At 40.7% G+C, this 25,601-nt stretch overlaps 1 protein-coding gene across 1 annotated transcript in view; it reads right to left on the bottom strand.

Moving 5' to 3' along the window:
- LOC115799747 (sodium/hydrogen exchanger 9-like) overlaps positions 1 to 24,906 on the bottom strand; it is an 80,801-nt gene extending 55,895 nt beyond the window's left edge. The window contains exons 1-6 of the mRNA XM_030757019.1: positions 24,732 to 24,906; positions 24,127 to 24,308; positions 15,117 to 15,194; positions 14,813 to 14,889; positions 12,468 to 12,580; positions 1,707 to 1,812 (exon numbers count right to left, since the gene is read on the bottom strand). Of these exons, the coding sequence (XP_030612879.1) occupies positions 1,707 to 1,812; positions 12,468 to 12,580; positions 14,813 to 14,889; positions 15,117 to 15,194; positions 24,127 to 24,308; positions 24,732 to 24,885 (710 nt within the window). The 5' untranslated portion in view covers positions 24,886 to 24,906. The remainder of the gene's footprint in view (positions 1 to 1,706; positions 1,813 to 12,467; positions 12,581 to 14,812; positions 14,890 to 15,116; positions 15,195 to 24,126; positions 24,309 to 24,731) is intronic.
- Between the last annotated feature and the right edge of the window lie 695 nt (positions 24,907 to 25,601).

The following is a 25,601-nucleotide window of genomic DNA, read 5'->3' on the forward strand; positions in this document are numbered from 1 at the left end:
CCATATGGAAATCACTGAGTGCAAAAGAGGCCTCACAGGGAGGACAGAGGGAGGAAGAGATTGTGTGTATGCCTGTGTGTGGTGGTGGTGGAGGGGGGGTGAGGTGTGAGGTGCCTGTGGTAAAGCAAGCACAGACAAGCAACCAAGCAAGTGGCTGATGAAGCAAGCTGCTTTTGTGGAATGACACCAAAGACCCTCCCATGGACTCACTCCCCCATGGACTTCGAGTGTTTTAAATGAACATCAAACTACGGCGTCAGCAAAAACACTGTCAAAGTTGTACTTGTTTTTGTTTCCTACATTTAATGGGAACCAGAATTACTGCTCACAATAAAGAACCAAACACACCACACACGGCATCTGGTAGCCTCTCATAAACAATTTTCTTATACTCCAATTATCAAATCTGCAATTTCAGTGTTTTCAGGTTAGAATGAGCAAGCACACATCACAACATGCCTTAATCTCCATAGCAGGAGGGGAAGAACCAGTCAAGCTGTCAGTAATGAGCCTAGCAAGCGGAAAAGAGGAAATCTATTACCCCCCCCTGCAAATATAGTCTCCTGTTGCGCTAGCACATTAAATTTGCCCACTAGTCAGTGATCAGTATGACCTTCTGGAGACTGTAACTTCAGATGTTTGGGGCTGTTATCCCAGTCGGGATCCCAAGATGTTAAAGCAGGACCTGACTGAGTGATGGCTGGGTCAGGGCTGCTGGAGCAGGACGTTTTGTGACTGGGAGATGGCACATCAGCGTAAGGTTGAGCTGCTCTGGGAGCTTGTTAAAATTCCAGTGCCAGGACCCTGCCTGGCTGACTAATAACGGTTGGCTTTGTGTGTGGGGCCAGGGCAACCGGCAGGCGAGCAACCCAGTCGAGTGACAGGAGATGGCATGTAGGCTGGTCACGCCACTCCAGGAACAAACAGAGCACTATCTGATTTGCAGGCTCCCTCCTCCACACTTCAGTCTAAACAGTGATAACGGCGTGAATGCGACAATTTGCACTGCCTTTTTTACTAGAAATATGTGTGTCTGGGAAAAGCAAGGTGTCAGGATAGGCAGATACTGCTCATGTGATACATCAGTCTTTGCAAATACAATGAGCACAAATGGACACATATCTTATCCTGTCAACTCTCCTCCTGCTTCATTTGTACGTCTGCCTGCCTGTGACTGGAGAGATGTGAGTTTTCACCCCTCTCTGCCTCGGCTTGCCATCTGCTTTCACATCTACATGACTAGCTTTGTTCACTAGCATTGTGTAAATAGTGCAGACAATGACTGCAATGTGTGAGGACAGAAACACATATAGTTTTGTGCATTGCTGGAGAAAGGGGGAAAGAGGGAAAAGAATTAAGCAATTGAAAGGCATGGAGAATGCACAACTGCATTGTGACTAGCTATGTTTGTAATATAGGACTGTCTCTTTACTTTGGCAGTAAATCTCTCCACTGTGTACCTAAATGAGATGTTGACAGTGCTTGGGGCAACTCTCTTATGTGGTTCACTGCATAGTATTTAATGGATTCATGCCATTTTGCCAATCACACCCTTTCCTTAAAGCTGACAACACCCACTCAGGCTTCCTTTCTCCACACATCCACCCCCATAACGCCAGTTGCAAAAGACTGAACACCCACACAATTAAACCTTGAAATATACTGCATTCTGGGGGATTGGACAAATCGTAACGCAAAATACTCACTGTGTCAGGACGATTGCAACGGCATCATTCAGGACGCTCTCGCCAAACAGCAGCGTGTGCAGATCCAAGTCCACGCGCAGATCTGACAACAGGCCAAGGACTGAGACTTAAAAAAACAAAACAAAACAACAACAAAAAAAAGAAGTGCTGTTATTGAGGATGCAGGAAGCAGAGCAACTTGAAAATGAACAGAAAAACTCTTCAGTTAATCATACAGCAGAAGTGTCCTAGAGCTTCTCCTCTGCTATTACAAAGAGGAAAAAGTACAGGAATTAATACGAGTGTAAAAATGTAAGCTGAAAGAAAATGTCAGCACGCTGACAGGAGTTGAATGAGGATTTTGACAATTGGTGAAGTCAGAGTAACAAAACTAAACAAAGATTTGTTCAAGCTCAACAGGCCGAAGAAAATTCACAATGTAATACCTCTGTCTGCAATGGACACAGAAATGAAATAAGTGCCCTGCTGATCGTAGTCTTTTTTCTTTCACTGTAAACCTGGAAATAGGAGTATAAAAGTAAAAAAGGCAAACCTTAAGATGACTGGAATTATACATCTATCTGCGCTTATTATAACCCAAGCACTGAGTGATGTGAGATGTGAATCAAATCTTTTGATGAAACTTTATACAGTATGGATCTGGGCACAGGTGTGGCAAAATGTCTTAAGGGAGCCCCTTGCAAAATTTCAAGTATTTCGCTATCATGCCACATTTCTTACCTACATGTATAACACTTGTGGCCACTGATAACACCCCAACACTTACAAAAAGCTTCTTGAATCCATGCCCTAAACCCAACATGAAGTCCACCATTTTTAATTTAATGTGCAGTTTCTCCATTTACATGTGCTCTTCTTTTCCCAACTTCCCCTCAAGAATGAGCTCATCATTCCCTAGGATGCATTCTACAAAGCTAAATTTTGAGCCTTTTGAGTTGCCACTGAACAGTGTGTCGTTGGTATGGTCCAGTGGTGAATTTCAGTGTTTTCCTACAAAATATGACGTACTTTCTTTTTACCACAACTGTATGTCAGCACAAATCAAACTAACAAATACCTTTTAAAAATGTATATGCATATCAAAGGTGCAAATATACTCACTCTATCAGGAAAATCTACATGTACCAAATTTAATATAGAAAGAATTACATAACCCATAATGTGTAGTCATTATTTTGATAACTGACATCCAAAATCATGCTTAAAGTCTAAATCCACTTACAATATAATCAAAACAAAGTCCAGAACTGTGACTGTGTATTTCATGTGTCATATTTCCTGTGTTTAAAAGTCAAATCATGTGATGTTTGCTGGGAGCTGTAGTGAGAGTAGACATATGAAATCATCCAAGTAAAGTAAAAGACTGAATTTCTTGACATGATTTACATATACTTGGCCACTGACAATTACCAGTTATGACAATTTATTTATTTTTTTAGAGCTGCAGGTGTTGCCATTTCATATCACGCTCACATTCAGTGACCATGAATATACATTTTAGCTTGAGGCATTGCTGCAGTTTTCACTATAGAGAGGAAGCTGGTGGGAAAAGCTAAGATGGTGCAGCTGATTAAACCATCCAGCAGAAGCCAATTACAGTCTGATGTGGGATAACTACAGGCAAACTCCTTTAGCCAGCCATCCATCCATCCACCAATCCATGAAAGGCTTTATGCTTTAAATAAAAAGATGAACTCAATGCTATAAAAGATTTCTACCCACATATTACAAATCCTTGCATAATAACGTGTGCATGGAAATTTAAACTAACCCTGCTTGCAGCTTTGGGCTTGTCTGTCCCCCTGAAGTTTACAGCTAGTTGTTCAAGTTGAAGGGATTTGAGTATCTCAATAAGGATCCTGCTCCAGACTAGAACCAGACAACTCCAGATCTTTGTTTTGAATTCCTTTTGAACCCTTCAGAGGTGGACTTACTATTGCACATCAGATCATTGGGCTTCATTCCCCAATGTGCAAGCTGTGCTTACTTTGTGTACGTAAAAATACTGTTGGATTCATGACACTTGTGCAATTTTGTTCTTATTATCTTATCACCATGTTTACAATAGTAAATAAGAACCATTTTTCCATAAACAAAATATTCAGAGAAAAATGGATAAGTTCTTCCAAGAAAGAAGCCTGGCCCCAAGAGCAAACAAGCAAATGCATTTCATAAGTGAAAAAATAGAAACCATGCCTGAAGTCAAAACTGTTTCCACTGCAGTAACAAGGGTTAAATTAAAGCTGCAAGGAGTGATGATAGAGCCCTTGCACCTTGGTGCACATCGAAGCATGTAAAGATCATGTTGTTCTGATTAAATCTCTTGGAGGAGTTCATTTAAGTACAAGGCAAGAAAATGTTTGGGGCAGACTGGACAGTGTGCATTTGAGATACAGCAATTTCATACTTCATGGCGATAAAGGCACCAAAATTAAATTCAAAATGGCTACCAACCTGTTGGGTTTAGAGTATAACTCCAGGAGACATTTTTATATATCCTGAGACATTACATGTGGCTACCAAATTTCATTCATGTAGATGAAACAGTGGCAGGGCTGGTTCTTTGAAATTTTTGTAGGTGGCGCTATGGAGCAATTTTTCTGCATACACATGAATACACATAAAACCTGAAATCGTTCTTTACGTTGGAGGTGTGTGCCAAGTTTACTTTTTAAGTTTCCCTAAATTACCATGACACCAGGGAGTTTTCACAAAAATGCATCATCAAGGCCTATGGCAACCTAGGACAGGAAGTATATCAAAGTGTAAAACATGACCTTTACTGTTCCCACTTAGCACTTTATCGCATATACAGTACATAGATGTGTTCGGGTTGGGACTTTGGTCAAATGTTAAATTTGGGGCAGACTGGACAGTGTGTATTTTAAGTTATAGCCATTTTGTGCTTCAAGGCAAAACACAGAAATCTACCGTGCCACCAGGGTCATGCTATTTGACAAAAACGAACACCTTTCAAAATAAAGTAACACCAACTCCTTAAGAATTTCCTGACCAAATATTCTGTTGTCACTAAGTGGCGCTATGACTGTCATTAAAGATTGACATAATGGATATTTTCAGAGATGAAGCTTTTTCCAACATGAGAAGTTTGGGGCCAGATTGGACAATGTTTTTTGTGAATTACAGCAACTTATTTTCATGGCCAATGATGGAAATAGGCTACAGCGTCACTTTAGCAAGGTCGAGGGGTATAGCTGAGACTGACCAAAGACTAAGAGGTACTCAGTCACAACTATGGGCTAAACTCCAGAGGAATCTAGTGACAACCTGTATGCATAAACAAATATTCTCTCAAATTGTGAATTGCAGGGAAATTCAGCAACACCTACAGTCCCAGTTGTCTTTTTTGGTTTGTTTGTCTGTTTTTTTTATATTCTTTGCTCTTGGGACTCCACTCTTATGCTGGAGCCACTCTCTCAGTTTGTCACAGGATTAGATGTGCAAGGTAAAGTCGATTATTCAACCCTTCTCATTCTTCCTGATGTTTCTGTCACCTGGGATTCCCACATTTATTATCGCTGTCCTCTTTTGCTGCTCATCAACTGCTACTGTCTGCTTGTTTGGTCAGCAACTGCCTGTTAGTCTTGAACTTAAAATCCCACAAGATCTCTTGTTCTAAACCACTTCTGGTGGTGTGTTCCATCAGGGCTTGAGGAATTCTGACCCATAGTCAGCACAGATGCTCCTGAACACTATCCCAGCCATTTTTTTTTCATTCCCCTCTGTTTGCTGATCTTACACATTGCTACTGTAGACTGGACTCCCTCACACCCTGCACATTGGGTCCTGTCTGCTTTGATAGTCCGTCATAGGTGTTTTGATGCTACTATGATCAGAGCCACTGTGCTGTCCTTTGGGCTAGCCTTTTCTAGTGACTGGCAGGATTTACTGATGCCAGCCAGTTTCTCTAAATGATACTTTCAATGAATTTCTCCTGATCACCCTCATCTTCTGCTGCCTGAGGCACTCATAGCAGTTCACCCCAGGGGACCATTTTCCACATATACCCATGGATTTTCCTTCTTTTATCCTAAATTGTAGGTCTGACACACATTAATTCCCTGCCCCTCTCTTCATTGCTCATAGAGTTTCAGAGTTCTTGACTTCAGGTGGAATATGGCTGAGGACTTTTCATGCCTTAACATCAGCAGCTTCAATCTCCCTTTCTGGCCAGTGTACCATAGGCTTTTACATAGCAGGCAATTTGATGTAACAGCAGGATAAACAGGTGTTGCTGATAAACTGACAATTGCTTCATTCTATTTAATGTGCCTTTGCCATTCCAGTGAGCCAGCATGCGTAGCACCAGGGCTGTTTCTAATCCTATGGCGCTATCCATAGTGTCCCTGAATGGTTATAAAAGTATGAAAAATTAAGTAAATTATATGATATGACCTTTGCAGTCATCATCTCAACCGACTGAACACCACTGGGAGACTTTTGATTGCCCTAAGACACAACACAATAACTCTCATTAAAACAGCAAATTAGCAATATCTTTGGGAAGATCTGGGTTTAGTTGTGGTTAGTCTAATTTGCTTGTGGAATCATAATCTGGTGCTTAGCGCTGTCCTGTATGTCTGCCTTCTGGTCACTCCACCCTTTAGTCCTGATTACTTCCCCTCTTTGCCACAATGCAGCAACACTTACACAATCAGTGAGCAGATCCTGCTGAGGCAGAGCAGTGAGTCGATGCTTCTCTCACTCCTGGGGTACAGCTTGAAATCATGTATACCCTGGAGGTGGCTGTGTTTGATCAGCAAGAGAAAGGCTCACAACACAGACAGAATTTTTAAAAGCCTTATTAAAGCTGCTTTATGAGATTTATGAAAATCTAACTCGCATGCATCCCAGTTTCTCAGCTCATTTGTGATGAAATTCATATCTGTGGTGAAAAATACAAAGAACTAATTATTCACCTATTATTTAGCTGAACACAGTATCTGCTGACTTGAACTCCATGGTGAGTTCACCGAGTGTAAATATCATGTAGAAGATGCTGAGCATATGAACGAGCACATGCACACACTCAGCTCAGCGGGCGACTGAGTGTCGACGCTGAGTGACAGGCAGAATACTGACATTGAAGAGATAGTGACATGCCTATCAGCTACAGACTTCCTGACACCTCAAGCATCTCCTGCAAGATATCAGCTGTAGAATCATTTGTTCTGTGTTCAGTGACACTTTAGGTTAAATTACAGTAGATTAGACTGCAGTGTTTTACATGCCATAAAGAGATTGGTGCACAAATTGACAGATAAATATAGTGGATACAATAACACACACAAATCCTTATTGTAACTGCCAGAGAAGAAGTCAGGTTGGGTTACAAAGTAGGAAGACATAATTATCATAACAAAAACAATGTCAGATATGAGGAAAGACAACAGAAATGAGCAGTCAAACACACACGCACATACTTGCAAGAATATGTACTATTCTGAAGGCCAGAAATTATCATATTCAAAACAAAACAACTCCTTGGTGGATTATTATTCAACTTGTTGAGTCCAGGATGCAAAATATTCTAAATTAGTTTCATGGAAAAATCTGTGATGTGAATAAAGAGACAAATCCGATAGCCGTGTCATTCTGTGAGCACCTAGACCAGTGATGGCAGGACAGCAAGGATACGACCAGACTGACAATATGAGCAGTGGCCAGAGAACGGCCTCAGGACTTGTTTTGACAGATCTAACTCTTTGGTCTTTTGACAGGTTCACTGCTCCTTCTGGCTGGGGGAAATCCTTTATCTGGAGAGTGTGGGGTAGGCCCTGGAGTAAGGATTGCTCCATCTCTCTGCTCCCATAATGCCTGGCTGATGACAGTATGTCGTGCACCCCTCACACTGCAAGACTAAAGAAGAAGAAGAAAAAAAAAAAAGGCGCCCACCCTCGCCGCACGCACTCACACACAAGGTGCTGGTTGGCTGTGTTGTCATGGCAACCCCATCCTACAGCTGTCAAGTGTTCATCAGTTTCCACAGCAACACCATAAGGCAGTGAGAGTAGACAATTATTTTAGACATAATACAGTTGAAAGGGTTGAAGGGAGCTTTATTAGGTCAAATTACCCATTGCAGAGGTTTAGCACAGACAAAGCTCATGACCATCTTAGTCAGAAAGCATGGGATTTGCTTGCTGATTTGACCAAATTAGGCAGATATAATACTGAAAGTGATCAAGGATTAGGAAGGAGATAACTGCCAACAGGGAATTACTATAATCTCCCTCAGTTCTGTGTAAAAGGAAAAAAAAAGTACTCAAATATTTAGGAACTGATAAAACTGAAGCTTTTATCACAGTTTCATTTCAAATTGCAGTGAACAAGTGATGGTTCTCAATGTTCAGACCTTTTAAGATTGCCATGGATTTGATATGCTTACAATAATAATATATATTTAAAAAAAGCACACACAAAAAAGTGAACCCCCCTTTTAAAATAGAACCTTATTAAAATGGAAGATATCATAAAAGTAACCCCCCCCCCCCCGAATCAGCTCCAAATCATTGAAACTTTCTATTTAAATTAAAGTAGTATAAAGACAACAAGTTAAATATTGGAAACAAACTCATTTTCACTTTATCATTTTCAGAATATATATGGCTTATTTTGGATAGTGGCTTGTTAACAGCTCACAGTTCAAAACAACATCTGGCAAGGAGCTTACGAGTACATATGGCATGGGTAGCTCGCACATCTGTGAAGGCACCATTAATGCTAAACATATGCTGATGTATACAGGTTTTGAAGCACAATATACTGTACAGACATACAATTTTTTTTAACCTGAATTTGTTCAGGTTAGAACTCCCTCAGACTATGCGTACAAAAACACAGCGTTTACAATGTTTGTTTTTTGGAGCCAGAAGTTACCTAATATAAATGAAATGGTGGAGTGTCAATTTATCAGCTTGTGCTAGCAAGCTTGGTTAGCCAAGCTTGCACCTAGAGGAAATGCAGCTTTTGCCACCTCTATGTTAGCTTGCCTCTTATCTTGTTTATTAAAAATGACAACCATCTTTACTGGGTGTCATCACATACAGTCTAATTTCTTGGCAATATGTTTTTCACCTGATCTGGGTTCAGATCAGGTGCTCCTTGTCCTCTACCTGTTTTTGTATTTTTCTTCTGCCCTGTTAGTCTTTTTTTTTTTTTCCCTTCCAACTTTGATGAAGACTTTTTTCTTCTTTTTTACTTTAGCAACACAAGTGTCTTTGAAGAAACAGTATTTGGGATCTCCATTAGAAAAAATTGAACACTGAGGAAACACTGAAAAGATGTGCCTTTTCTCTATTCCTCCTTAGACGACATTGTGTCAGTGTCTTCCATCGAAGATGTTCTTACTTCGCTGCCTTAGTGGTGAAGGCTGCTTTCTCCTCTACACCTAGAGCTAAACGCATTTGCTTACGTGGTGAAATTGGGAAATGACAGAATGTGGGCTGCTGATAACAAGCACACGCCTGTTGATTTAGAATGCTTCACTTGAGACACTTATCACACCATGTTTGTTTTATTGTTTGTATTTCTTGGATGAGTGTTCTGGAACGTAATTTCATTGTATGTCTTGACGTATAATGACAATAAATTCTTCTGTTCTATTCTATTCTATTCTATTCTATTCTGATTCACTAAGAACAAAACTGCCCATTGTGAATCTGACGGTAATTTTTTTGCGTAAGGTAAAAACATTTATACACACATATTAGTGAATGTGGCCAGATATCTTTTTCAAGGAAGGCCTCACTTTTTTTTTTTTTTTTTTTTTTTCTTTTTAAGCAAGACAATGCCAAACCACATTCTGCAAGTATTACAACAACTTGGCTCCATAGTAAATGACTCCGGGTAATGAAATGAAAAGCAAGACAGAAGACTGAAATTTGGACTGGGTGAAATCCTATATCCAGAAAGAATAGAGAGAGAAAAAAAAAAACATTCACAAACCTAAGTGTTATTAAGAGCAGAGGTGATGCAAGACAGTGGAAATTACTGATGCACCAAAATCTATGACTGGTGAAGTGTTCATGAAACCAAACAATAAATGATCATATATTATGCAATACAGAGTCAAGTCACAGAATTCTGTCTTATATTACTTTTGTAAGCCGGTTATGCATATACATATTGCATATGTGCTTAGTAAACAGACACTGTGCCCTTAGATTCTGTGTCTGATGATGCTATGCTGCTGGTAACTTGAGTCATGTCTATTTTTAATTGGTTTTTCCAACTTTCACTTCAAATATGGGTAGTTACTCCTGACATTTGGCCTGCAATTGTAACAAACTCTTCTGACTCTGTCATACCAAGAGAAATATGTATATGCAGTGTCGACATCCATAAAACTACTTAAAAAAAAAAAGAATATATTTTCAAAGAAGAAAGCCAAAACGGTAGCACAGAAACAGAAGTCATTCCTTTGAGAAGTTAAGTGAGGGTTTCACCGACCTTTTGTTACCATCCCTGCAGCTAGAGGATGCAGCACAGCAGGTGTTCCACTTTGTGACCTGAACCATGTGTTTTATTCCGAGTCTGGGAAGAACAGGTTTCATGGCTACGGTGCTGTGGGGGCTTCTATAGAACTAAAAAGTTCAAAAAATCAATAGATGCCAAATGAAAGGAGCAAATAGGAACTTGGAGACTGTAGGCCTGTCTCTACTGCCAACAAAAAGATGAATAAAACCCAGAAGAAGCCCGTTTTATGAAACACTACAGGTGAAATGTTAACATAGAGTTTTTTGCAAATTTACCTACTTAGATATTTGAACAGTCAGCAAATGCTGGAGTCGATCTTTCCCAGGGGTGAATTTTCACAGACAAGAAGTGAATGTGTAAATTCTTAAAGAATAGGACCCAGGATAAAGTCCAAATATAATCGCGCTCTGTGAGGCAACTATGCTAATCACATTTTTGGCATATTGAGGCAACTGAGCCAAGTCATGTGTCTGAAAAGAGAATAATACCAATAGAAAATAAATGCTGCTCTAAAGAACCCTCCACACTGACAGGAGTATGATTTTGAGTGAAATACAAATGATTTTTTCTTAAATATGGATGGATGAATATCAGATTCCTCCAAAGCTCAAAATGTATACTTTGCTTATAACTCATGGTATGGTAATTTCAAGGAAACAATATAGGGAGCATTACTTTAGTGTTCTCAGTGGTAGTTACAGCAATACAGCAAAATCAACTTTAACTGAGGGTGCTTCAGTTCTGCAGCAAATTACATATCCCTTCACTTTATTCAAAGTAAACTGAAAAAAAAGAAAAGAAAAGAAATTGAATTAGGCATTTTGCATAACTTTTAAGACCTTGTCTATATGTCTGGAGTCATCACAAGCTGAAAAATAAATGTGGGATCAGACGGCTCAGTGATGCTACTGTCTGATAAAATATAAACCTCAGAATAAAGAAATAAAAGTTTTGTGCAGTACATCATAACCTCATATACTAGATTTTTGTTGCTTCTCCTTTCTGCTTTCAGAGAGGGATCATGTTAAGCCATTATACCAGCAGCAGGAACCTGGACTATCAGATACCTGATGTATATTCAATAGTCCAAATGCAAGAAAGTGGCAAATAAAGAGGGTTTCCATTTCACTCAAAGCTTGGCGGTGAGTCTTTGGTAACTTTCACAACATTCAAGATCTCCATTATTTCAGTTAAACCGTGATTTAGTAACACTTATGCAATGAGTCAGCAGCACAGCCAGAGAGCTGTCAAGCAAGGGTAATGACATGGGCGAAAAGCTTTATTCCTCAGCACTACATTGTTCTCAGAGTCACTACGCCTTTGAGTCAGTTTCTGTTTTGCTGTTACAGTCTTGTGAATGAAAATGTACAAGGAAGAGAAAAAGAGGAAAATTCAGATAGCTCCCTCCCAGAAAGTCAGAAAACCAGCGCTGCATTACAACACGGAAACAGCTGCGGGATCTCAACATTTCAGCCAGTGAGGCATTGCAGTGTGATTCAAATCAAAGCAATGAACGCGCTGGAGTTGGCAGGGATGAACACAGCATGTCGTGGCAAAAAAGTCAATCAGTGCACCATAATCTACAGCTCCTTGCTGACAGTCACACATATCAACCACTTGCTGGATAAATAATTCATTACCAAATGAGGACATTACCACAGGATGCCTTATGACACCCTACATGACTGCTCTTGATGACCGCTGATTTTATTGTGTGCATTCCACTTAGGAGAAAGGTGCACTGAATTTAAAGCAGTTACATCTACTGAGTGGGCATTGTGGCTCTGTTCCTGCATATACAGAAGCCTTAGCTGTCAGTTTTTGTTACACAAAGGTTTAGCTGTCAATCTTAATTTTACACCTTTCTACTTAAAACCAAACAAGATAAGGTGTGAAAGAACAGTACGCGCCAGGTCTGACCTTTTTAAATGTGTTATCTAATACATTAAGTGCCCGGTGAATCTGCAGTAATAAATGAAAACTCCAAATATTGCAGAAATGGGGACTATGTAGCTCCTTGGAAAGGCTCAACACATCTATACCTAATTTGTATGTATAAGGCAGAGGCTTGTCATGTGCCTGTTATATATCCACTGTGATCAAGAGCCAAACATTTCATCTTTTGCTTGCGGTTAAAAAAAAAGCAATAAAGTATGTCTGCTGCAGAAATTACAGACGTGAACGTGTGTAAAACCACAAGATCAATGCTGCCACTGAAAGTGATGAGCTATTAGCACAAGTTTATTTATAAAGGTCGACTACCTGGGTCAGTGGCTGACATAATGGCACCAAAAAGGAGGCAGTGAGTGAGGAAGAATTCTCCATCTGCTGCTTGGCTCGACAGCACCAGCCTGGTGAAGCCGTACATGCAAGCCCTGGGATTGAAGACAGACAGACAGACAGAAGGAAACACGGTGAGGTCATCAGGGAGCGCCAGCCAGAGCAGGTCTATCAGTCATCCCTCTAACCACAGCAGGGCTTCCCCTAGAGTAGTCTGGGTAATGAGGCCAGACGCTACCAGCAGGTGAGTTGACCCGTTTCCAGGCAGTGGCTCCTCTGCGCAAATGGACAGACAAAGCTGCGACTGTGCCGGGAAACATTTATTTTAACAATGTTAATGTGAATGAGTGTGTGTGTGTGTATCCATATGCCCATAACCTTCAATTCCACATTCATCTAGATAAATGGACCCTTGGATGTGCCTATCCATCCTCACCCCTTCTATTTATGATATTGTTATATACAGTACTCGCCAACATAACAGAGCAGCATAGAAGTAAGTGTGTGTGTGTGTATGTGTGTGTGTGTGTATACAGAATGACCTGAAAGACAAAAAAAACATTAACAAACTTTGTGAAGGATATTGTGACAATGACACAATATTTTTATCAGCTCTGGAGTGAAATACTAAAATAAATCTATCTCCACTCTATTATCTCCTTTTTAAAGAAAAAAAAACTGTACGCAAAGACTTGATAAATGTCTACTCAGCATTCAACAGTCCAGCTCCTGAGTGATAACTGATGTATGTTGAGCACTAATCCAGTTAGTGTGGGGCATGACATAATAAATCAGTATGCTAGTGTGTCCTCTGGGGAACCTTTCTGTTCTGGCGAAGCTCTGTTGGTGACACCACATGACCTGCCCCCTGCGGCCAGTATTTAAAGCACTGTCCTCAGGTTGGGCAACTAAGCTGTGTTATTCATGTATCTTCAAGGAAGACTTGGAGTTAAGATGATTAATTGTGTATTGTGTAGGTGTGTGTGCATGCGTGTGTGTCAGACATCCAGAGAGAGAGAAAATGAGAGAGGCAGGCACAGAAAAAAAAAAAAAAACAGGAGGAGGACTGCAAATTGAGACAGTAAGGTTCCTGAACTCTCATGGCACTATTCCCAGTGGGATAAGACACACTAACAAGCAGCAGGATTGGCCAGGTCTGGTGCCTTAGCATCAAAGACAGAGCACATGACCCACCATGAACAAAAGCTTTCCTGTTTCCCAGGGGGGACTTGGAAGGTTTGACAAATGCCGCTCCAGGTGATGGAATCATAGATGGATGAAAGAAGGAAGGCAATATCTTTAAGCCCATTAATTCCAGGCAATATCTTAACTGCATAACCTTCAACCATAATTATCTGAAATGATTAGGGAGTTAAGATCATTTCTAAATAAACAGAAAGCGCAAGTAACAATCACACCTAGCAGAAGATTTACAAGACTATCCACAAAATGCTACGTTAAATAATGCTGTGTTCAAAAATCCTGGACTGTTCTTTTTTTTCCCTCTAATCACAGAACATCCTGAAGTTAAAGCAAGAAAACAACAACAAAGGTATTCTGAGGTTTTCACACATCTTCTGTGCGACAGTTAGTGCACCAGTAACAACTAGTCTGCAAAAAAATCTCAAATTCCTCCAGAGTGTGAGAGTGCCATCTAGCTATGTCAGGCTACAACAGCATCAGTATCTATCTGTGCTGTAGCTGTCTCCAAAATCTGTATTACTCATGCTGAGTTCAATGCACTACAGCATTTTACACAGATATTGATTAATCATAGAACCAAAAGCATAGGTGTAATTAATAACCTAAAATTTCAGCTTAATTGTAAATCAGAGGTCCTGGCACATTGGAATGGCCTATTGGGACATTTGTAAAACACTATTTCATGCTATTGGTGACACCTGTGCTATTTAAAAATAGATTTTTTTTTATTCATGAAGCAGATGCATTAAAAAAAACTGTAATATCTGATTTTATGAACTGTACTTCTTCCACAAATCTTGCAATGAAAATTCTTGTCTATTAAATAGCACAGTATATTGTAGTGCAGAACTGAAGAATGGCCAGTGGATTTAGAAACGGTTGAAAGATGAGATGCAGCTCCGTGAACATCTTGCAGGATACACAATTTTTATGTGAACTGTGCAAACAGCAGGAAGAGAAACGGTAATGAATCCAAGACTTAATAAGTCTGCTTGTGTTTTAAATTAGAACTCAGAATGTAAATGGGAAAGCTGTCCATAAACTAAACCGAAAATGCTTTTGTCTGACATCTCAGCATTTATTTTTCTTCAGTTTATTTGCATGAATGCATAAGGAATTCTTACCCTATGGACATGCAGCTGATTATGGTACCCACAAAAGCATAGGCGAGGACAGATCCCAGATTTGTAATGAATCGTTTCTAGAATACCAAATAAAAAATTATGTCCAATTAGTAACACTCACAAACCAAACAGTTTAAAACACATTAACTACATTTTATGTAATAAAAAAAAAAAAAAAAACAGTACAGTGACCATATGTAGTAGTAGTAGTTAACAGATAGAGACAACATGTACAGTAAGAGAAATGGTCCACAGATAGTGTCTTTTTCCCCTTTTGGGAGACATGTCAGGTCAGCAGTCTCACCTGATTAAGGGTGTAAGCTCCATGGAAGATGATGGGTGGCAGGAACAGATTGAAAAGGACCTGCAGATCAAAGGTCTCCTGTAAAAGACATAGGTGTTGTGTTGGTGACTGACAAGGCTCCACCGGGAGCAAGAGAGAATCCCGTTTACTAAATGTGACTGACTGGCAGATAGATTACACACACACACACACACACACACACTGTTCATTTCAACAGCCCTGTTTTAGCAAACACACATCTTTTCTCACTGAAACCAATATCACAATTGTGTCCAGATATCACATTTTATAAATAATAAAAAACAAGACCCATCACCGGCGGGGATATTCTCCTGCCATTAATGAAAATATAAAATAAATGTAGAAGTCAGGATAACATTACAGCCCATTCATTTCATAAAAGAAAACCCTTCAGCAGACATCTTATTACCTTCTGCAAAACTGTTTGGCCCCAATTTGGAGGTCTTGCCCTAAATTTTCATCCAAATACTTTTAGTCACCCTGGGTTAGTAAAGATACAATACATATTCCAGCAACAATGTGTTTTCAATATTAACAATCCTCATTAATTTAAAACCATTTTTATGCATGCTATAAGAGATTGATATTGCTGAGCAGTAGGTATGGCTTTAATGTTGCTCAATGATGGGTCATAGTTTGTACTATTTATGGAGATGAGTCATCCCTGACCAACATGTTAAACAGTGCTCAGCCAATCAGAAGTTGGTGTCACAGGCTAATCAATAAGGCTGTAGCTTAAACAGACTGGCCCTTTACCTAAAAATTTGGGATTCCCCAGTTTCTCACTATCTAGCCACTGCCAGCTGTTCAGTGACCTAGGTCAGTTGCTAGATGTGGGGAAACCCCACTTTCTCCAGTTCAGTCAATAATGGTCAAGTAGGTATAGCCAATCACAGAGCACAATATGATCACATGATTAGGCTAAGCCAATCAGCCATGAGCAAGAGGCTGCACATTATTAGCATATATTATCATAGCATTAGGAGCCTGAAATTCTCCATGCTGTTAACTCTCTACTTCAGATAAATACAGCCAAAGTATACTAAGGGTATATACATTCGGGTGTATGAATATTATGTTGCATATCTTTGAAGAGTAAAGAACACATATTCCAAATCTTATGGCTCAGCTCTTTGTGGTTTTGGAGTCTATAGACTGGAAAGTTAAAACCTCAGACAGACGGATAGACAGATGGACGAACAGACGGTATGATGACAATGTCCTCACACTTCATTTTGCATGGGAGGATAAAAAAAGAATAGCATAGAAAGTGTAAACCATGGAAGTAGCTTCCAGGTTGGAAAAACCTGCATTCTATCTAAAGGCCACCAGATGGCAATAGCTGTGGTCACAAAAAGACTATCAGTCCTGTAGAAGTCTGTGGGGAAAAACACTTTCTTGCTGAGATTATGGGCTTAATCACTCACTTTGGGTCATATTGAATAAAATAAATTTTTAAAAAAGTTTAATTTGAAATTCTTGGTAGAGTCTGTGCTTCAAAATGGAGGATTATCTGTGGTATCAAAGTTAGACCCATTCCTTCTCGTCGCAACAGCTACGTCCATCTTTTATAGAGACTCGGGGCATGGCTAAGGGAGACCCTATGGTGGAACCACACCCACCTGGTGACCCCACCCCTGTATTCCTCAATGCAACATTGGAAATATAATCGCATAATGGCAAGTAATATATCAATAGCTACTTTGCTAATTATGGATGCAAAACATTAACATTTTAAGTCATGAAAAACTGACTGTGCCTCACTGTGGTTTGTCTGTGTAGATTCTCAGTTATCCAGGTCATAGTAGTCTCTGGAGCTTGAAAAAAGGCGACTGGACTTCTTTTTGTTTCTTGAAGACGTTTCACCTCTCATCCGAAAGGCTTCTTCAGTTCTCAACCAAATGGTGGAGAGACCCAGGTATTTAAACCCCTGTGGGCGTAGTCCCCTGGAGGTGGTTATGACCCTCTATTGATCATGTGCTTGAACACATGTGCCGGAAGTTTACCGGAAGCCCACACACACAGACCAGTATCTCCTCTTTGACTCCCACCACCCTCTGGAACACAAACTTGGGGTGATCAGGACCCTACAACACCGTGCGGAAAGTGTTCCCTCTAAGGCAGAAGGGAAGCATAAGGAACACACACACATTAAGAAAGCCCTCAAAACATGCGGTTACCCCAACTGGGCCTTCATCAAATCAGCTAAGATGCACAGGAATGAAGGCCAAACACAAACTACAGAGAATGGGAAGGACAAGAGGAACAACATTGTCATCCCATATGTGTCAGGCTTGTCAGAGAAACTCAGAAGAATTTTCTCCAAGCATGACATCTCAGTATACTTCAAACCAAGTCACACCCTAAGACAAAAACTGGTTCATCCCAAGGACAAACCCGCCAAACACAAGATCAGCGATGTAGTGTATGCTGTTCAGTGCAGTGAAGAGTGCTCGGACCTCTACATTGGTGAAACCAAACAGCCTCTTCACAAACGAATGGCACAACATAGAAGAGCCACTTCGACAGGACAAGATTCAGCAGTACATCTGCATCTGAAGGAAAAAGGGCACTCTTTTGATGATGCCAATGTCCACATTTTGGACAGGGAAAACAGATGGTTTGAAAGAGGAGTGAAAGAAGCCATCTATGTCCACTGTGAACAACCATCATTGAACAGAGGAGGTGGATTACGTCACCAACTTTCCCCCGCTTACAGTGCTGTCCTGAGCTCCCTTCCCAGACGTCTCAACCCCCATTCACACCTTTGTTCCAGTGACCTCAATAGGCCACAGGAAACAATGGAGCGGAGTCCTAAGTTGGTTTCAACTGAAACCACTGATTAAATATGACCCACGCCCCCTTCACACCTGGGCACATGTGTTCAAGCACATGATCAATAGAGGGTCATAACCACCTCCAGGGGACTACGCCCACAGGGGTTTAAATACCTGGGTCTCTCCACCATTTGGTTGAGAACTGAAGAAGCCTTTCGGATGAGAGGTGAAACGTCTTCAAGAAACAAAAAGAAGTCCAGTCGCCTTTTTTCAAGCTCCAGAGACTACTATGACCTGGATAACTGAGAATCTACACAGACATATTGCCTTGCACTTTGGGAGGAACACCCTTCAATTGGTGCGGGAGTATGAAAGGGACTCAAGAAAGCTAGCGGACTACAGGAACCACCTTCGTTTCAACTTGAGATGCAGACAGTCCAGACTGGTTCCCAAGAGTTTGCACCTTGGGTCCACAGTAAAAGGACATAGAGCTGACCAAATTCTATGGAGAGCACAGAACCACCTTTTAAGTGAAAGGATAAGACAGGTCCATTTCACCATAGATGCACTCCAGAACAAAATCCACCAGACTCAGCAGAAACTCTCATCACTCTTACCTCACACCATCGCAGAAGAAGTTTCTACATTTGTGGACAAAGCCCAGCTCGCACAACACATCAAAGGCAAGGAAAGACAACTACGTAAATTTCAAACTCTGCAAACCAAGGCATACCATTCATCTGTTAACAAACAGGACGACACGATAAGCAATGGAAACCAAGGAAAGTGGGTGAAGAACCTATCAGACAGGGTCCTCACCAAACCAGAAGAAAATGTGCTAGCCAAAGGACTCAACTTTGCCATAGCCCCACAACAGCTTCCTATAGTAGACCTCATCACAGCAACAGAAACCGCTATAAGAAATAACAAACTTTCTCATCCTGTAGCAGAACAGATCAGGATGAAAGTTTCAGCCACTCTCGCCAGTGCAAGACTTCCTCCATCCAACCTCACCATTCAGGAGAAGAAGGCCATCACAGCCCTAAGCAAGGATCAAAACATCACCATACTGCCAGCCGACAAGGGGAGGTGCACGGTTGTGCTGAATTCATCGGATTACCACAACAAAATTACTACACTCCTCAGTGACAACAATACTTATGAGGTCTTGAGACGTGATCCCACAAGCAACTACAAGAAAAAAGTTGTTTGCTGCCTGCAACAACTTGAAAAGGAAAAAGCCATTGACCGCCCCACTTACTACCGCCTGTACCCTGGAGAAGCCACTCCATGCATTTATGGACTCCCAAAGATCCACAAAGAAGGAGTCCCACTTCGCCCCATTATCAGCAGTATAAACTCGGTCACCTACAACATTTCCAAACACCTCGCCACCATCTTATCACCGCTTGTTGGCATCACACCCCACCACATTGAAAACTCTACAGATTTTACTAACAAGGTCCAGAATCTTGTACTGGATCCAGATGAAACCATGGTGTCCTTTGATGTGGTTTCACTTTTCACTTGCATACCTACAACTGAGGCAGTGGAGACCGTCAGAAGACGACTACAGGAAGACGATTCCTTACTGAACAGAACCAGCCTCACCCCAGATCAGATTTGTGCACTTTTAGATCTCTGCCTTACCACAACATATTTTAAATACAATGATGGATTCTACAGACAGAAGCATGGATGTGCCATGGGCTCCCCAGTGTCTCCCATTGTAGCCAACCTTTACATGGAGGAAGTGGAAAGTAAAGCTCTTGGTTCTTTCAAAGGGATGGCACCTAGCCACTGGTACAGATATGTAGATGACACCTGGGTCAAAATCAAAACCCGAGAAGTAGAAGCCTTCACTCGTCACATTAACTCAGTGGATAAATACATACGTTTTACCAGGGAGGACACCAGAGATAACAAGTTACCATTCCTGGACTGTGCGGTGCTTATCGAGGAAGATGGAAGCCTCAACATTGAAGTTTACCGGAAGCCCACACACACAGACCAGTATCTCCTCTTTGACTCCCACCACCCTCTGGAACACAAACTTGGGGTGATCAGGACCCTACAACACCGTGCGGAAAGTGTTCCCTCTAAGGCAGAAGGGAAGCATAAGGAACACACACACATTAAGAAAGCCCTCAAAACATGCGGTTACCCCAACTGGGCCTTCATCAAATCAGCTAAGATGCACAGGAATGAAGGCCAAACACAAACTACAGAGAATGGGAAGGACAAGAGGAACAACATTGTCATCCCATATGTGTCAGGCTTGTCAGAGAAACTCAGAAGAATTTTCTCCAAGCATGACATCTCAGTATACTTCAAACCAAGTCACACCCTAAGACAAAAACTGGTTCATCCCAAGGACAAACCCGCCAAACACAAGATCAGCGATGTAGTGTATGCTGTTCAGTGCAGTGAAGAGTGCTCGGACCTCTACATTGGTGAAACCAAACAGCCTCTTCACAAACGAATGGCACAACATAGAAGAGCCACTTCGACAGGACAAGATTCAGCAGTACATCTGCATCTGAAGGAAAAAGGGCACTCTTTTGAGGATGCCAATGTCCACATTTTGGACAGGGAAAACAGATGGTTTGAAAGAGGAGTGAAAGAAGCCATCTATGTCCACTGTGAACAACCATCATTGAACAGAGGAGGTGGATTACGTCACCAACTTTCCCCCGCTTACAGTGCTGTCCTGAGCTCCCTTCCCAGACGTCTCCACCCCCATTCACACCTTTGTTCCAGTGACCTCAATAGGCCACAGGAAACAATGGAGCGGAGTCCTAAGTTGGTTTCAACTGAAACCACTGATTAAATATGACCCACGCCCCCTTCACACCTGGGCACATGTGTTCAAGCACATGATCAATAGAGGGTCATAACCACCTCCAGGGGACTACGCCCACAGGGGTTTAAATACCTGGGTCTCTCCACCATTTGGTTGAGAACTGAAGAAGCCTTTCGGATGAGAGGTGAAACGTCTTCAAGAAACAAAAAGAAGTCCAGTCGCCTTTTTTCAAGCTCCAGAGACCTCACTGTGGTTTGACTCACTGCCCACCATCACCATTCCCTAATTCCTTGTCTTTGTAAAGGTGAACTTAAAGCAGGGGATGTGTGAAATACAGTCCTTTGCTTCTAATACTCAACAATCCAATACTGCATTTTGTTAGTTGAGTCTTCAATGTGACATATCATATTTAAATGAGCCAGCCAGATCTCTTTAGGAACGTTTATGAAAGAATTAATATTAAAATCATTGTATCATGCTGAATTTTTAATCAGTTTCCAAGTGGTTTAGTAAATATTTCTGATTATTTCCTATGGCCTGCCCTCACTGGTTCTTGGTCTCCCTTGGTCCACTCCATTTAAGATCTGCATGCCTAAATAATAAAATTTAGTAATAAAATGTGATAAATTCTTCTCAACCACAAACTTTAAACTTTCAGTCTGGCAGCTACAGTGTGGTTACATCACATTAGAGGCCTCAGTAGCTTGATGATAAAATCACTGTGTACTATTTAGCATCCTGCCCAATCATTCTGACTCATGCTGATTAAAGCAAAGCATAATAAGAAAAGAAAAGCTTCTGTCAAGCTTCACCATAGTGGCTCCCAGAATTTATGGTAATCATAAATTCTGTTGCAGCCACACAGAAAACAAGCAAATCACATTAAAACACATTTAAAAAAAATGCATTACTGTTGAGACAAATACTAGCCAGATTGAAAAGTATTTTTGTGCATAGCACGCTCTTTCACAGTCTCTTTTTCACCCTAGCCAATGTGATGCAATGCAAGCAGCTAAGCAAGGTAGCCTTTCATGTTTTTCATCCTTCAATCCTTTTTATGTCTATTGTGGGTACATTTTGAAGATCAAACGGCAGTGATATTTAATTCAGATCAAAATAAAGCTACTTTTTCTTGGATCCTACATTGCACAAGGTCTTATATTGCTCAGAACTTAATTCAAGTTCAATTAAATTTCAGTCCAAAGGAGTGAGATGGGGAAGTGACGCGTGCTGAAATACTGCTGTGGTCACAGACATTTTAGAATGACCTAGATTTGGCTTGCTTTTTTTTTTAATTAAAAAAAAAAAAAACAGAAGCATGAATATTTAGATGAATGAAAGTAGGCCTGTCTTTGTAAATATCTTATTTCCGAAATGTGCTCCATTTTATTGAATATTTACCCAAGTGGGGATATTTGGAAGATTGCATTTTTAAAATTAATATTTCAAATGCTGTAAAGTCCCCTATAGAGTTGCTTTCTCAGTAATTCACACTTGAGGTGTTTCTTGAGCTACAAATTGCTCCTTTCTTTCTGCTACCATAACCCAGCTCAATATAAATTACTATTTTGTGACTGCAATTACCCACACGGCACAATATATATGCATTGTTTTTCATTTATGCAGGCTGTGTATGACAAATACAAAACTGCGTAACACATACTAACACAGATACACTGTAATCAATAAATTATGCATATTCTGGGGGGTTTATACAAAGGGCCACCTGCACCACAGAGTCGAGGATGGAGGTGTGTTGTACGCACTAATTGCCTCTTCAGCTGAGCAGCACTAAATTTAATCAGACCACAAACTTTAATGCCTTACTCCCCAGTGGCACATAATGGACTCAGTAATGCAATGAAATCCTTATCTCTCCCTGCTAGGACCCCGTATGTATCAGGCTTAATGGCGTGAAGGCAACACGGAACGGCCTGACCAATGTAATGGCCTTTGTGGTAGCCTCTGCTGATTTGCTAATGAGGCCCCTGCATTCAAAAGGGGCCAAAAAGCCCAAGCCATTAGTGAAGAGTTACACTTGGCCGGGATGATACGCAACATTCACAGCCCACTACTGCCTTTCTCTTGCGGTGAAATGTGGCGCTGAGATTAAGAAATACAATTTCGAACGCACCCGTTCCACATTCTCTTAAGCTTGTTGGTGTGTGTGCGGCTGCAGCTCCGGTTCATCGTTTGGCTTCTTTGATATGACAAATCTCTGATCATGGCGCTAAAATATGAAAGCATGGCAGAAAACAGTGTTCATACTAATGACAGCCAAACGTCCGCTCTTAAGGCTTAGCCTTTTCTGCTTAGAAGTGATGTTAGAGTCTCTGCTAATTCCTTTTTAACAAATAACTGCTGTGATTAGTTTGCAGCCCCGGGGCTTGAGGTTACAGCATTATTCCTGTTGCACCTCAGTGACAAAAAAAAACATGAATTTATGGTACTTGAATAATCTGAATCACTGACTATTTAGCTTTTCAAAAAATAAATAAGCAAATGAAGATTGCTGGCAATTAAATTTTTTTTTACCTGATTAAGCTTTTGTCATAGCACTATTTGGGACCTCATCAAAGCTTTTAAAAAAGGCCTGATTTTTATATCCATTCCTGCACTCTCTGACACAAAATGAGGTGTCCAACTTTATCTAAGAGGGAAAAGCTGCAATGCCTGTTGAGATACTATCTCACAGATTTCCTGCACTGCAGAGAAATCCAGCACCAATATCACTTGCAAGAGTATCTCATTATAAGCTTGCTGCATGTAAACACAGCTGGGAAAATGTCTTGAGAGGACAACTTCATGAAAAAGAGTCACAGTTGTTAGCAAAGCCTTAATTTAAATGCTTTATTGTTCAGCGATTAAACACATTTTGTGTTGCTTTATTTACTTGAGTGGATATGGACGGGACTACATACGTATCAGTTAATAGTCCTGTAAATGTAATTTCCCCTTATATGCACAGCACACCTGAAAATGTAATCTCCACTATCTGATCCTTGCTTAAACCTTAATAAAGGTTAAATTGCTCTCCTGTCCTCCTTTTCCCTGCACCACCACGCTCTTCCTTTTCTAAGAACAAACAAACCATGCCAAGTTTAAAGGAAAACCAATAACTAAGAAGCATTAGGGGATTCTGTTGATGTAAATACCCAGCATGCACAAGGGGCAAAATATAGATCTAATCAAGGAAAAAGTCAATGAAAACAAAAGTTATTTCAGACAAAAGAAATTACATCAGGGGACAGTAAACCATCCTTTGTACATCTATTTTTTTTCAGATATTCCTAAGGCAGTGCTTATTAGGCAGGTTTTTAAAGCAAATGTTATTTTAGGACAGGTTGCTGGGCTCATCCTCTTTCAAAATGTATTTGCAGGGAAGGTCAGATCAAACAGGCACAGTTACCGCAGTTACTGCAGGAGGTGTTGAGTCCGCTGCGCATCTGTGGTTTCTGACATGTCTGTGTGATGTTGTGTTGACCATCAAGATGTGACGAGTGCAGTTTACACCATTCACTGCTGTTGCGTTGCCCAAATGCCCTCCTTTATCATGCCATAAAAATCTCACAGTTAACCCCAGAAGCATACCTGCAAATGAATTACAAGAAGCAAAGCTCTTATTAAAAGGGTTAAGTCCCTAAGAGATTACATTAACAAATGACAAAAAAAACAACAACAACAAAAAAAAACACATATGGGCAGGATATCTACATATTGTGGCAAATCTGCAATTATTATTGTATTTTCAAGTATGAGCTAACTGGTTGGTTGTGCCACCTTTATATCAGGAGCTTTCTAATAATGCTGTATGCTCTCATAAAAAACAAAATGTGAATAAAGCAAAATGAAATGATGGTGTCCTAAACTGCATCCCTATGAAGACCCCCCCCCCAAAATGTGTCAGAAATGTCTTCGATATTTTTGATACATCTTTCAAGCCCAGGAGTCCAGGAAGTGTTGCTGAATAACGGCTTCCGTGCTCTATGCTGTGAAAATAAATAAGCTACTTACCATAAAACATTGCAACCCCAGCTTCATTTACCAATCTATATTTGAACTGCTTTAACTTCCACACAGTGAGAATGGTTACGAGTGCCAAGGTAATCGCAGCGAGCACCAATAACGCTGCATTGTCTTGCTTTTGTTGCAGAGTGCCCGACATCATTAAAACCTGGGTCAAACTTTTCGGAAACAACTGTGCTACTTTTGGCTCAGGCGCAGCAACATCCGCATCAGCAGCGCCCGAGAGCCCGCGCTGCCTTCATGGATACTCGGAAATCGCAGGTCTCGTGCACAGGTGAGGAGGAAAAGCACTGTCATTTTATTGTTATTTTAACGTTCTTATGGAAAACACTGAAAATCTAGGGTAATAAAGATGTGTTGGTGTCCTTTTGTTTTATAAATCACGAAATATAAAGCTGCTTTTCTGCGGCATTCTTTCTCGCTAATGCAAGACAAATATAGGCCAATGAGGCACGCTGCAAATAAAATCAAAGAACAGTGTAACGCCCTCAAAAACTAAACACGGAGAGAAATTAGAGGCTGTTTGGCGTGAGAAAAGTGAATATGAATCACAGTTACTCATCGGTTCTGCTGACGTTATGTTTTTGCAAACCAATAAAATATTTACGGTGTTTTTTTAAGCCTCAGAAAACAGCACACGTTGCGTGTCATCCTCTCATTTTCCAGCAGATGGCGGAAAATACAAACACATGAAAGCGTGGCTCCTCCGAGCCTGTGGCGGGTCGGGACGTTGGTTCTTACTGCTCACTGTCGCTTATCAATAATTCATATTCAATTAACTAATTAATTAATTGATGATTGTTTTTGTCTGTAGTGACCGCAGCTGAGCAGGGCATCTTTTGGAGATGCAGTATTACC

Source organism: Archocentrus centrarchus, chromosome 20 (assembly GCF_007364275.1).
Source record: "Archocentrus centrarchus isolate MPI-CPG fArcCen1 chromosome 20, fArcCen1, whole genome shotgun sequence".
Taxonomy (NCBI): domain Eukaryota; kingdom Metazoa; phylum Chordata; class Actinopteri; order Cichliformes; family Cichlidae; genus Archocentrus; species Archocentrus centrarchus.